This window comes from Labrus mixtus, chromosome 9 (assembly GCF_963584025.1).
Source record: "Labrus mixtus chromosome 9, fLabMix1.1, whole genome shotgun sequence".
In the NCBI taxonomy this organism is placed as follows: domain Eukaryota; kingdom Metazoa; phylum Chordata; class Actinopteri; order Labriformes; family Labridae; genus Labrus; species Labrus mixtus.
In genome coordinates, this window is record NC_083620.1 from 23,039,102 (window position 1) to 23,050,953 (window position 11,852).

General features: G+C 41.1%; 2 protein-coding genes across 2 annotated transcripts in view; one reads left to right on the top strand and one right to left on the bottom strand.

The window, feature by feature from the left end:
* On the top strand, positions 1-4,542 carry stoml3a (stomatin (EPB72)-like 3a). Its single transcript, XM_061046961.1, has 7 exons — positions 1-212; positions 1,449-1,552; positions 1,744-1,816; positions 2,108-2,190; positions 2,336-2,539; positions 3,236-3,370; positions 3,454-4,542. The coding sequence occupies exons 1-7, from the start codon at positions 134-136 to the stop codon at positions 3,643-3,645; spliced, it is 870 nt and encodes a 289-aa protein (XP_060902944.1). The 5' UTR covers positions 1-133; the 3' UTR covers positions 3,646-4,542.
* mtus2b (microtubule associated tumor suppressor candidate 2b) overlaps positions 3,746-11,852 on the bottom strand; it is a 26,159-nt gene continuing 18,052 nt past the window's right edge. The window contains exons 8-15 of the mRNA XM_061045779.1: positions 8,467-8,533; positions 7,857-8,071; positions 7,326-7,431; positions 7,166-7,239; positions 6,964-7,062; positions 6,746-6,865; positions 6,364-6,464; positions 3,746-6,226 (exon numbers count right to left, since the gene is read on the bottom strand). Of these exons, the coding sequence (XP_060901762.1) occupies positions 6,019-6,226; positions 6,364-6,464; positions 6,746-6,865; positions 6,964-7,062; positions 7,166-7,239; positions 7,326-7,431; positions 7,857-8,071; positions 8,467-8,533 (990 nt within the window). The 3' untranslated portion in view covers positions 3,746-6,018. The remainder of the gene's footprint in view (positions 6,227-6,363; positions 6,465-6,745; positions 6,866-6,963; positions 7,063-7,165; positions 7,240-7,325; positions 7,432-7,856; positions 8,072-8,466; positions 8,534-11,852) is intronic.

The window sequence follows — 11,852 nt, forward strand, 5'->3', positions numbered from 1 at the left end:
GAGAGTATGTGTGTGTCTCAGGATCATTAAAGCAGCAGGTGATGAGGGAAGGGGACAGGCCACACCCCCACAGGGACGACAGACAGGTAAACAAGAGCAGCTCTGTTCCATCACACTGACAACACACTCACTAATGATCTCAACAACGTCCAGCACGGCTGACATGGTTACACAAGGAAAATTTCAGATCAACGCCGAGGACAATGTCGAAGGTAATTACTTACGTTGATCTTTTAAAACAGAAAATCTTTTGTTTGGAGATCCAGAGTGTGTTTCTTTAGGGAACTGTAAATTGTAGGATTGCCTCTGATAGTCAGAGAATCTCTTTGTTACCACAGAGACCATTCAGAGCCAGGTTATTGTATTAGATCTGTACTTTTATAAAACACTATCTACCGCATGTTTGTGTTTTATACACAACATTTAAATTTTTTTTTGTTACCTTAAATGTTCAGAATTATTGAACATCTAAAACAATTAAATAATAATTATTGAAGTTACGACAGTACAGCTTATGGTGTTGACGGAAGTGAAGGTGAAGGAAACAGAAACAAGGCATGTAACAAGGAAAATCAATTTAACAAATATTGATCATATCGTTGTTTTCATTAATTGATTATTTTATTCATGGGAGTAGTTCATACCAGTCTTAACTGGCACAGGCGCTTCTTATGCATCTATTTAAACTACAGCATTATTCATGATCCATTATCCTGATTGGCTGGATGTATTGTCACACACACCCCCAACCCCCTTTTTTTAACTAAACATTATGAAGAGTGCAGAATACCTCTAAGTTTATTGATTTTGTTTTCATGTTCATGTTGTTTAGTGAGATGCTGCAAATGAACATGCTTTGTCTGTTTAAAAAAAATGTTGCTTTAGGACTGTTTTCAGACCCAGGACAAGCGGAAAACTCAGACTGCTATACAGACTCGTACACATTGTGTGCTGTCTCTTCAGTCGATTTGATGTTCTCGTAACTCAAGTTGCTACTATGCTTTCTATCCACAGAGCACTTTGGTGGATGCAAAAGTGGGATTTGTAGTTTTTAGTTTGCATTAGAAGCACTCTAAAGCTCAGGAAGTTGCTGCTTCTTTCTGCAACTGCACCAAACTAGTGCTGAGCAGATTCTTTGGTTGATTTTTTATAGACTAAGTGACTGATCAGCTTTTTTTTTTTTTTTTTAAACAGCCATCACATTAAAGATAATGAAAACCTGCAGCCATAGAAAGTGAAATTCTACAGTAAGGCTGTGAAAGTTACAGCTTCAGCATTTCATAGCAGATGTACTAAGAGTTCAGTAGCTTTACACAACCCTACCTGACTCACTTTGAAGTTACGTGTCTTCCCTCAGAGATTAAGTAAATCTGGTGACACATGCGCTGACATGCAAATACTGCACACACCACACTACTTGAACACAGCGTTTATTTCTCTCTCTTCAGATAAAAACTCAGGCAGGCTGGGATGTTTCGGCTGGATTTTGGTCATCTTTTCCCTCCTCTTTATAGGAGTGACCTTCCCCATCACACTCTTCATGTGTGTTAAGGTAGAGTATATAATAAACCAGTATAGACTATATATTTTTATATTAACATGCACTGCATGTGACGACTTTTATGTGATTACGTCATCATTAACTGTTTGCCTGACTTATGTCACACATGACACATTTTGACAGATTGTTCGTTACTGTCTTTCCTTGTCTGCTCTGTATGGCTGACTGTTTCTTACACCCAGATAGTGAATGAGTACGAGCGAGCCGTCATTTTCAGACTCGGACGGATAACAGACAGGAAACCTAAAGGCCCAGGTTTGTCATTATAATGCCTGTGACTACATGCTTTAGTGGGGGATTCTAAAGTTGGTTGTAAACAGTGATACAGTTAGTGTTTATCTACTTAGAAACTACAAACTGTTGTCACAAAGCTATTTTAGATGATTGACTCCGATGCTCTGTGAATGGGTGACACTTGTTTCATTTGGTCCTATATTCTTTTATAACTTTCACAGTGGACTAGATGATGGTCTGGATGGATTGTTAAAGCTCTTTTTGGACTATGGTGGTATAAGAAATTAAAGCAGGGTCTTTGTTTCCTTCCAGGACTTTTCTTCGTTCTGCCCTGCACTGATAACTTTGTGAAGGTTGATTTGAGAACTGTGTCCTTTGACATCCCTCCACAAGAGGTACATTTTCTATTAACATCAAATTTAAGTTTTTTTCATTTGTGTCTTTCCTGTATCAGAAAATGCCTCGGCCATTAAACTGTCTGTCATCTCCCTGAAGAATCATAATTGGTGGTAAAAATAATAGAGTTTTGTTTCTTTGAAGATTCTGACCAGAGACTCAGTGACAGTATGTGTGGATGGTGTGGTTTACTTTCGTATACATTGCCCCATCTCCTCCGTGGCCAATGTGTCCAACGCACACTCATCCACACGTCTGCTGGCTCAAACCACCCTGAGGAATGTGCTCGGCACTAAAAACCTGGCGGAGTTGCTGTCTGACAGAGAGGGAATATCACTCAGCATGCAGGTGAGGAGAAATGGTTTGAGGTTCAGTATGAGCTGCAGGGGAGAAGGGACAGTGTAACATTGAGTTTCAATAAATGGCTGAACAGATTTTTTAAACATTTATAGACGTTAAATAAACCTTGCCTTGGTTGCTTTGTCTCTGAAAGTCAAATCCAGCATACCGGCCTCCATGTTTGCTTTTTAAACAATTAGTTAGTGCCATGACCTGTTGGATGATTTGTTTGTGAAGTCATTAGGAGGTCAATAAAACCTCAGGACACTGTTGTTGAAAAATGACAAAGACAAACTCCCCCCTCATTTGGTTCTGAGAACCGGAGTAGTTAAGCTTTAACTCAAGTTTCCTTTCTCTATTAAGCTGCCTCAGTTGTTTCTTTGGCCATTAGGGGGCATGCAAACTACAAAAGGCGCTGACACTGACAAATGTGTCAGCAAATATTAGCTTTATTGAACAAGCCTATCCAGTGTTAACACTTCTTCAACCACTGTTTATCTAATAAAATTTCCAAAATAACATGTTCTTCTTTTTACCTGCTGTCAGAGATTGTTTGCATAAAGCTGCTGTCTGCTTCTTTTTAAACAGCTATTACAAGAGTGATGAGCTGGAACAAGAGTCATGTGGTTGATTTATGAATATAACATAACTGATTTGTGGCTTTAAGTGATTGCAGTTTTTTTGTTATCTAATATTTCCCTGCAGGAATCTCTGGATGAAGCCACAGACCCGTGGGGCATTAAGGTGGAGCGTGTGGAGATAAAGGATGTGAAGTTGCCCCAGCAGCTGCAGAGAGCCATGGCAGCAGAGGCCGAGGCCAGCAGGGAGGCTAGAGCTAAGGTGAAGGTGGCGACCGAAGACTCCCCTGACACTCTTATCACAAAGCAGGCCGGAAAACTGACCGTCTCTCTTCGCATTTTCAGATTATTGCTGCAGAAGGAGAGATGAATGCGTCGCGGGCTCTGAAAGAAGCCTCTCTGGTTATCGCTGAGTCGCCTTCTGCTCTGCAGCTAAGATACCTGCAGACCCTCAACGCCATCGCAGCCGAGAAGAACTCCACCATCATCTTCCCCCTGCCCATAGATGTGATGTCAAACTTTATGCAGAGAAAGTGAGATAGGCTCTACTATTATTGTTATATTTATAAATATAACACAGGATAGAATAAAATAATCATATATTATAATATCCAAACCAGAACTCCCTTTTGTGCACTTATTTTCTTATTGTGATTTAATACTTGAATACAAAGTGCAACATAGACAGTTTAGACATTAGTGTCTCATCACTGATCACAATATTTTCACCAGCTAAGCTACAGGTGCAGTTCTTGAGGAAAACAGAAAGATAAATCAAATGCACAAGAAATGTAAACACAAATAATGTACAACATTATAAAGACATGCGTTCATAAAAACTCATCCATAACTCCTGAACTACTGAGGAGGCTCTTTACAAGAGAAGTCCTGTAAACAATGAACAAAAGTCCAGACGTCACATGAAACAACATCCTTCTCCGACATTGGATGTAAACTGTAGAAACAGCTCTTCTTCTCGTGTTTGACAAACATTCAGTTAATGAGCACATGGCCATGTCCACGGGACACAGAGACAATCAGTGCAATCAGAGGACCTGATGGAAAGAGAAATCTTTTCCAATCATTTTCCTTAAAGTTGAGCCCACAGAGTCAAACACTATCAACTTGTCCTGACAGAAAATGCAAATCACCTCCAACCGCGTCCCTGTTGAAGCTGTTTACCACATTTGGTGTGTCTTATGGAGCTGATCTTTATATCATATTACTATAATCAAGTAATAATTCTTCAATCTATCTTTGCATACTGCACCAATCCCTTTCAAATGGTTTCACATATTCTTTACATCCAAATCATTTTTCACAAAGGATATCTTGCAAAAGTGACACTTGAGCTGAGAGGTTCTGTAAACATAGGCAAACAAATGAAATAAAAAAAAATGTACAATTCATTCAAATTAAAAAGCTATGGCAGTTTCTTCTCCTCAACACCTGAGATTATTCTCCACAATGAGACATGAGGTATTAGTTTGCTGATTTTCAGGACTTTTGTTTCTTTTTTTGATACCTTTTGATTTGGATTTAGAATTTAGCCAAAAGTCTGTGGGAGATAAAAATGCTGAGTGAATGACTGTATGCCATTCTGTTTTTTTTTTTTTTAAATCACTTAAGCTAATCACTTTTTGTGGTGAGGTTCAAAACACAGAAAACAAACATCAATGAAGAAAACAGCAACAATCCAAGTCAACTTTAAGAGCAACGATGAGGTACACTCAAAGAAAGAGAACCTATTGTTAAACTTGACACCTACTTCATAATGAACAGATGTTGGATTTTCTTACATTTTGACAAGAACTGCAATGTTTGCACCGCTTATGGCTGATTCTGCAATGACCTGCAGACATACAACAGCTACAGTACATGATAACTGCTGTGTTTTATTTCCTCTTTGGTGCTTCCTACAGATCCTGCACTTTTTTCTTTTACTTTAGCGATTTAAACTGACTGAAGGTAGGGGGCGCCATCTCACCCAGAAACTGAAATTGGAAATATAATGATTGATTACTTGTTTTAATTTCTCTATTTGATAAGAAATCAGAGGAAACTACACCTAAAGTAATCCTTACATAATATTCATTAGAACTGGAAGACAGAACATGCTTTAAAGAGAGCAATTCATGTACAGATTGAATCAATTATTATCAATAATAAAGTAACATTCTGTTGGCAGTTCAATGGATGTATGATGTTGATCTTACATTTCAGGTCAGCACTGATATTCAGTGGTTCAAGTGTAGGATGTAGGATGGGTGTTTGAGGTTCAATCACAGGTAGTTGTTCAAACACTCCTGATATATGAGAGCATCAAAAGGTCAAACTAACCCCAGAGAAGAGGCCACACTTTGACGGTAACTTACTGTAGGTAGACCTGTATTGCCTGTGCCTTGATCGAAGTTGCTGGTGGAAAAGAAAATGGAAAGAAAAGGCGCTTCTTGAGTTGGTGGTTGCACTTTTCATGTTACGTTTGCCTTGTACATCCATCATCCTGATCGCTGGATGAGAAGGTGGAAGTGTAGACGTAGATGGAAAAACATGGGAATGAGGCACAGTATCTCTGATCCTGCTCTCTGATGTATTATGACCGGATCTTTCATCTGCCGCTGCATCACAGCACGTCTGTTTGTGGGGTTGTAGAGGGAGAATTAAAAGAGTACAGAGAATTCCCTTTTTGATCGTAAATACAATTCTTCGAGTCAGACGTTAAAAATCCCAGGGTATTACTTTGGAAATGCATCACACATACAAGCAGCATTCCCCCACAAAACAATCTGATGTGTGTCTGTCCACCTCCATTGTGTAAAATCCATCCCTGGCTTTCGAGAGGAACATTCAAAGAGTTATAAAATGCCAGATAAAATAAATAGTTTGATACAAGAGCTTCCATTCAGAGGGTCATTGATGGTAGGAGTGAGGGCGGGCAGGGGAGCCTGGTCCAGAGAGGGGTCGATGGAGGGGGGAGGAGCTGGGGGACATGTGAGGGCTCAGCTCGCCCGTCTGAAGACGCCACAGCAGTTCCTCGTTGGTGCGACTCAGACGCTTCTTTTCGTTGCTCTCTTTCTCCACGTTCACCTGCAGGTTGGCATTTTCCTCAGAAAGATGCCTGAAAGGACACGTTACATTTTAAAAAATATATATATACCCATACACTTTTGCAGCAGAAAAAAATATTTCACCTTTTGCAACTATGTTTGCACTATGTTTCACATCTTCACCAGAATGCATTTTAAGTGAACTGACCTGGACACAGCGATGTTCTTGTCTATTCTTTCCTTCAGGTCCTCATTCTGCTGCTGCAAAACCTGCACTCTCTCCTCCAGGAACACGTTCTTTTCAGCCTGCTCAAAAACAGAAGCGGTGCACAACATTAAATTCTTCAATAACATTTGAAATAGAAATGTGTTAAATACTGAGGGTTTACATGGGAGACAAACTTCTTTCAAATAAAAGGGCTGCATAACTCCCTTTGTGTCATTTGACGCTGCTTAGATGTAAACTGGAGTATGATTACCATTTCTTTTTTTTTTTGTTTATTATTTTGAAGACCTCACATTCAGTCAGCTCAAACAAAAAAAGGCTGTTTTCTTTTGCTGCTTAACAAAAGCAGAAATTTGAAGCCTACTATTTTCTCCAGCTCGGTGATTTTCAGCTCCTGTTGATGAATTTGTTGATTCTTCATTTCCAGAACTTCCTTCAGACTCTTCAGGTCCTCCTCGATGTGTTTATATGGGGCCAAAGCATCCTGGCAACAGCAGATTGCATTAGTAAAAAAGCTCCATCAGTCATTTAAACCCAATAAACAGACTTTATATAGCGTCTGTCCTGTGATGCTGTAGTTACCACGATCTGCTCATCTGTGCTCCTGCGCAGAGCTTCTTCAAAGCGCTTTGCTCGATCTCGGAGGCTTCGGTTCTGAAACGTCAGCGTGTCCACCTGATCCTGGTGTAAACGAGGATATTAACATGTCAATTATACTTTATGTTACAATTATACTCACAAAAAATAGTATCTTAACATGTTCGTGTAAAACAAATCTTTTTACCTGCAGTGACAGTCTGATCTTTGCAAACTCTTCTTCCAGAGACTTTGTCTGCTGTTCATGGGCCATCTTCAGATCTGACATCATAAAATAAGTGATTATTATCTGTCTACACCTGCAGCAATTCAGTGGGTACAGCAGATGGTTGAAATAGTTTGCTTACTCTTCACAGTCCTGGCGTGCTCCTCCTGCAGTGTGACCAGTGTGTCATTGTGAGCCGTCTCCATCTCCATCAATGAAGCCTCATGGTTCTCACTCATCTCCTCAATCTGAGGCCAAGATTTAAACGATACCAAGTCAAAAAATAACTTCAAACAAACTGTTACTTTCTTACAAACATAAAGACACATTAGTGCATGCACACACACATTAAGGGTGTACTAGTCTATACAGATATCAGCATATGATTGCAACCTTTGTAGCACAGGGTCGGGATTTTGGTCGGACCACTGTTGTCCAATCACATCTTAGCCTGCTTTGGCTGTATGCGGGTAAAAAGGTCATATGGAAAGTGAAAGAGGCTACATGCAATGTCTGACATGAATTCCTGGAACCAATTGGCTGTGATTGGATGAAAATTTGTCATTTTTTTAAATACATTTTAACAGGTGTCTGCATAGAAGTTCAGATAACACTAGGGCCTTAGGAGTCGTCTCACTCACACACACACACACACACGCACACACACACACACCTGCTCCTGCTGTTTGAATTGCAGCTCCTCCAGCTCTCCTCTTAGCTCGGCCTGCAGGCTCTTCGCCTTGGCCGTGTGCTGCGCCTTCAGCCGCTCCTCGAGCGCTCCCAGCTCCCTTTGCTGCTTCGCCCGCAGTCCCCGCAGCTCCGTCTCGAAACGACGCTCCTGGTCCTCCTTCTCCTGCTGCAGTTTCTCCCAGTGTGCCACACTGAAAGCTGCAACACAACATAGAGTTTAGGTCCGTTTCATTCCTTAGTTTCATTAGAGAAAATAAAGGTGATGAAATACATTTCTAAAAAGCAATGTTCCAGATAAAAAGCATTTAACCACCACTTATTCTGTTGGCCTAATATCTTCTTTTAATAATTCATTATATGTATTTTAGCCGGATGTTGAAATGTGTTTTTTAATCAACACAATTAACCCCATCATTATTTTTTAAGTATTTCTACAGTGTGTGGTATATTTCGATCAGCAGAGTCGATTCCCAGGGCCAAATCTTCTCCACCCCTCTGCAATGTATAAAACATGATGTACAGTAAGCAGTGTATGACTCACTGCTTTCTCTGCTCCCTGTGGTGCCATATCTGTCACGCTGTATCCCACTTACCCACTTCATCCCTGATTCTGGCGAGCTCCAGGGACAGTTCCCTCTCCTTCACAAAGGCACTCTCACTCTGAAATGCAAACACAGACAGCAGTGAACACCTATGGCCTGAACACCTAACGATATCTGAAACACCCGCTGTGCCACTGTAAAACTCTGAGGGAAAGTGACGTGACAGCGTCAAACAAATTCCACATTCTGAGGACAGGAACTCTCTCATCCAGGTCTACACTCCCTCCCGCCCTTTACGCTCTGCCAATGAAAGGCGTCTGATTCAACCTTCACAACAAGGCCCTAAAGTCTCTAACTAGACTCTTGTCCTCTGTCGCCCCCCGGTGGTGAAACAAACAACCGAACTCCATTCGATCTGCAGAGTCCCTTTACACCTTTAAGAAAAAGCTAAAGACTTTCATGAATACTGATTAGAACTCAAGAACAGCTGTCAATGTTGTGCTTTGCCTCTGTGCAGAGCCTGTCAGCACCTGTGTGTCCAATCAGACTTCAAGCTGTTCATTTGCACTTACTGATTTTGATTCCTCCTCTCTAGATCTTTGCTTGTGTTGTACTTACTCTCTGATGATGTGCGTCGCTTTGGATAAAAGTGTCTGATAAATGAATTGTAAATGAATTGTAGGATTTTCATTCATATCAGGCTGTATGAGGTACAACAAGCTAAAGTCATACAGCCTGATATAACAGCACTGCACTCTTTTTTATGTTAGAGATTGTATTCAATTATACAGTGCGGTTGTGTAAACCAGAGAAACATGAAGAGGAATGACAGTAAATCAACCTTAAATGTAAGCATGTACAGAGATTCACAATATTGCATTTTGCAGTGTTACTCTACTTATCGCTTGTTTCTGTCTTGTATCAGCAAAGTATTATCATGATTCAACCTATCAGATAATGTGGTTAGCAATAATCACAAAAAAACTCTACAAAATCACATATCTGCAGTGTCTTTTAAAAAAAACTCTTTCCTTTGTTGTTGGTTTTCCAAGATGCCCTGACATAAGAGTGGCTGAGGCCATGCATTAGTGATGAAACATAACAATTAAACCCCTGTGTGTGTTGACATAATACAATACACTGGCCTGGTAGTTAAGCACAACAGTCTACTGCACTGATTAAAGTGTATGTCATAATATCAGACGTGCAGCTTGTTGCTCACAGATCACTAAATGTAAAAGGAAGGGCAACAACAAAGCGTGTCTCGGTTTGGTTCATTACAGACATAAACATGAACTTCTTTCTCTGCAACATTACAGTTTGACCTCAGTGTTATTTTGTTATACTTCACCATGGAGCACAAGAGTTAACAGTAGTTCATCGTTTGTGGATACGTTCAAATCCAAAAATTATTTGATTTAGCATTATCCACTAGGGACTCCTCCTGACTATTGATCACAACCCTAAACACACAGTGAAACAGCTCCAGATGAGATAAGTCAGAGATCAGACAGCAGAGAAACAAAGAGAGAGAGAGAGAGGCAGGGAGCAGAGGGTGAAATATGTATGAGACTCGGGAAGCCTCAGCAGAAATGATGTCACCCTCTAAAAGGTCTGCACACATAAAGTCATCAGGGAGACACTGCTGTGACATCATGAGTGATGAAGGATGGTCAGCTGCTTTTTTTTCATTTCGTACTCTGCAGCTCCACCTCTGCTCCGACCCATCATTTCCTCTGTCCTGCCCTAACGCCTCCCCCCACCCCCACCCCCCACACTGCTTAGATCTCCAGGGAGCTATGTGACACACATTCTAATTTATCTGTCTGTATTCAAGCCTCACCAAGGCAACATGATCCCCATTTAAAGCTGCAACTGATTGATTGCATTATTGATTATACTTTGGATTATTTCTGGAAACCTTGTTTTGTTTGTAACATCAGAAAACTGTTTAAAAAACTGTTTACAATCAATCAGAATCCAGGTTTGTCCATCACTGATGCCCATCTACTTCTGTCAATCAACTAATCGTTTCAGCGCTGTACAGTTTGCCTCCAAAAATGTGCTTATTATATCTAGGCTCCTTGATCTGGAAGAGTTCCTGTTATGCTCTTATGAACCTCTACAGAGTCTGCACCCGTGTAAACAATCCTGTTTTAGTAGGACTGTAAACCACAATTCAACAATGTGCAGCTGCTTTGTTGTTCGGACTTTTTGTTCAGAAGAGATTCATACACTCGACATAAATAAGCAGCAACTACAGCATGCATTTCATAAGCAAAGTAATGACATGATGAAGGTGGATGAGAAATCTCAGCCTAAGGAGGAATCATGAGTCTTAATTCAGAGTTGTCCTATACAGTCGGTGGCATGAAATCTCCGGGATGTACAGTAACATACGTACAGTAAGGCACAATGTGTACAGTAACACAGAAACCTTAGCAAAGCATTAGTATGTTATGTAATATATAAAATCTAAGAGAGAAGAAAGAGGGACAGTGCGACACACAGCTCACTTTGACTCAGCATAATCCTGCAGTTTTTCACTCTCTCCACCAGCTCTGTCTCCAGGAAACGAGTGAATATTATGCTGCTATAGACTGATACACTCACACCCCACACCCCCCCCCCCCCTCTCTCTAAGCACACATGCGCACAACCACATCAAGAAATCCTCTGCGCTGAAGCAAACCTGCTGCCTGCAGAAGATGCTGTCTTTACCGTTTGGTCCAGACAGCGCAGGGGAGAGAAATGGAGCCGACAGCAGCAATGGCCCATACCGGGCGAGTACACAACAGCATCCCTGGCAGCACGGATGACGGATGAGAGAAGAGAGAGAGAGGGAGGGAACCAGGCGGAGGAAGGAGAGGGGAGGAGAGATGAATCGACTGGAGCCTCACCTCGTTTCCTGGTTTGCGACCGGCATTCCTCCTGCTGGAACAAAGACTGGCAGCCCCAGCCCAGCTCCGTCTGCCCTCCCCTTAGAGCCCCGCCAGCACACTCATATAACATTCACACGCATGGCAGGGAGCAACACACACACACATGTGATGCTGCTTGCATCTTTTAGAAAAAAAGGAGTGGAGGCGGAGAAGATTGGGGGAGGGAGATGATCAATAAGTGGCCAATTATCTTCTCTGTTACTATGCTCAGAGGAAATAGCTTCATATAGAGATTTGACTACGCAACTCAAGGTATGATGTCCAGACTGCAGCTTTGAGTGAAAAGCCTTTTCCTTGTTAATACACAGCTTAAACTTGGTCATGTTCATGCATAAGTCCATTAGTCTTAAAATTCTTCAATCATTCCTGTTCAAGCACCAATACTGTCAAAAAGGCTCATCAGCATATGTTGTCACTGCTTGAATTCATCTGTAAATCCAGACATATATAAGCAGAACTGAATAGAGAAGTAGTAATAAATCACAATGTCAGGAG

Coding starts and splice junctions, on each gene's coding strand:
- stoml3a (XM_061046961.1), top strand. CDS start 134: ATGATCTCAACAACGTCCAGCACGGCTGACATGGTTACACAAGGAAAA. Junction 1,817..2,107: donor CAGGAAACCTAAAGGCCCAG/GTTTGTCATTAT, acceptor GTTTCCTTCCAG/GACTTTTCTTCGTTCTGCCC. Junction 3,371..3,453: donor GCAGGGAGGCTAGAGCTAAG/GTGAAGGTGGCG, acceptor TCGCATTTTCAG/ATTATTGCTGCAGAAGGAGA.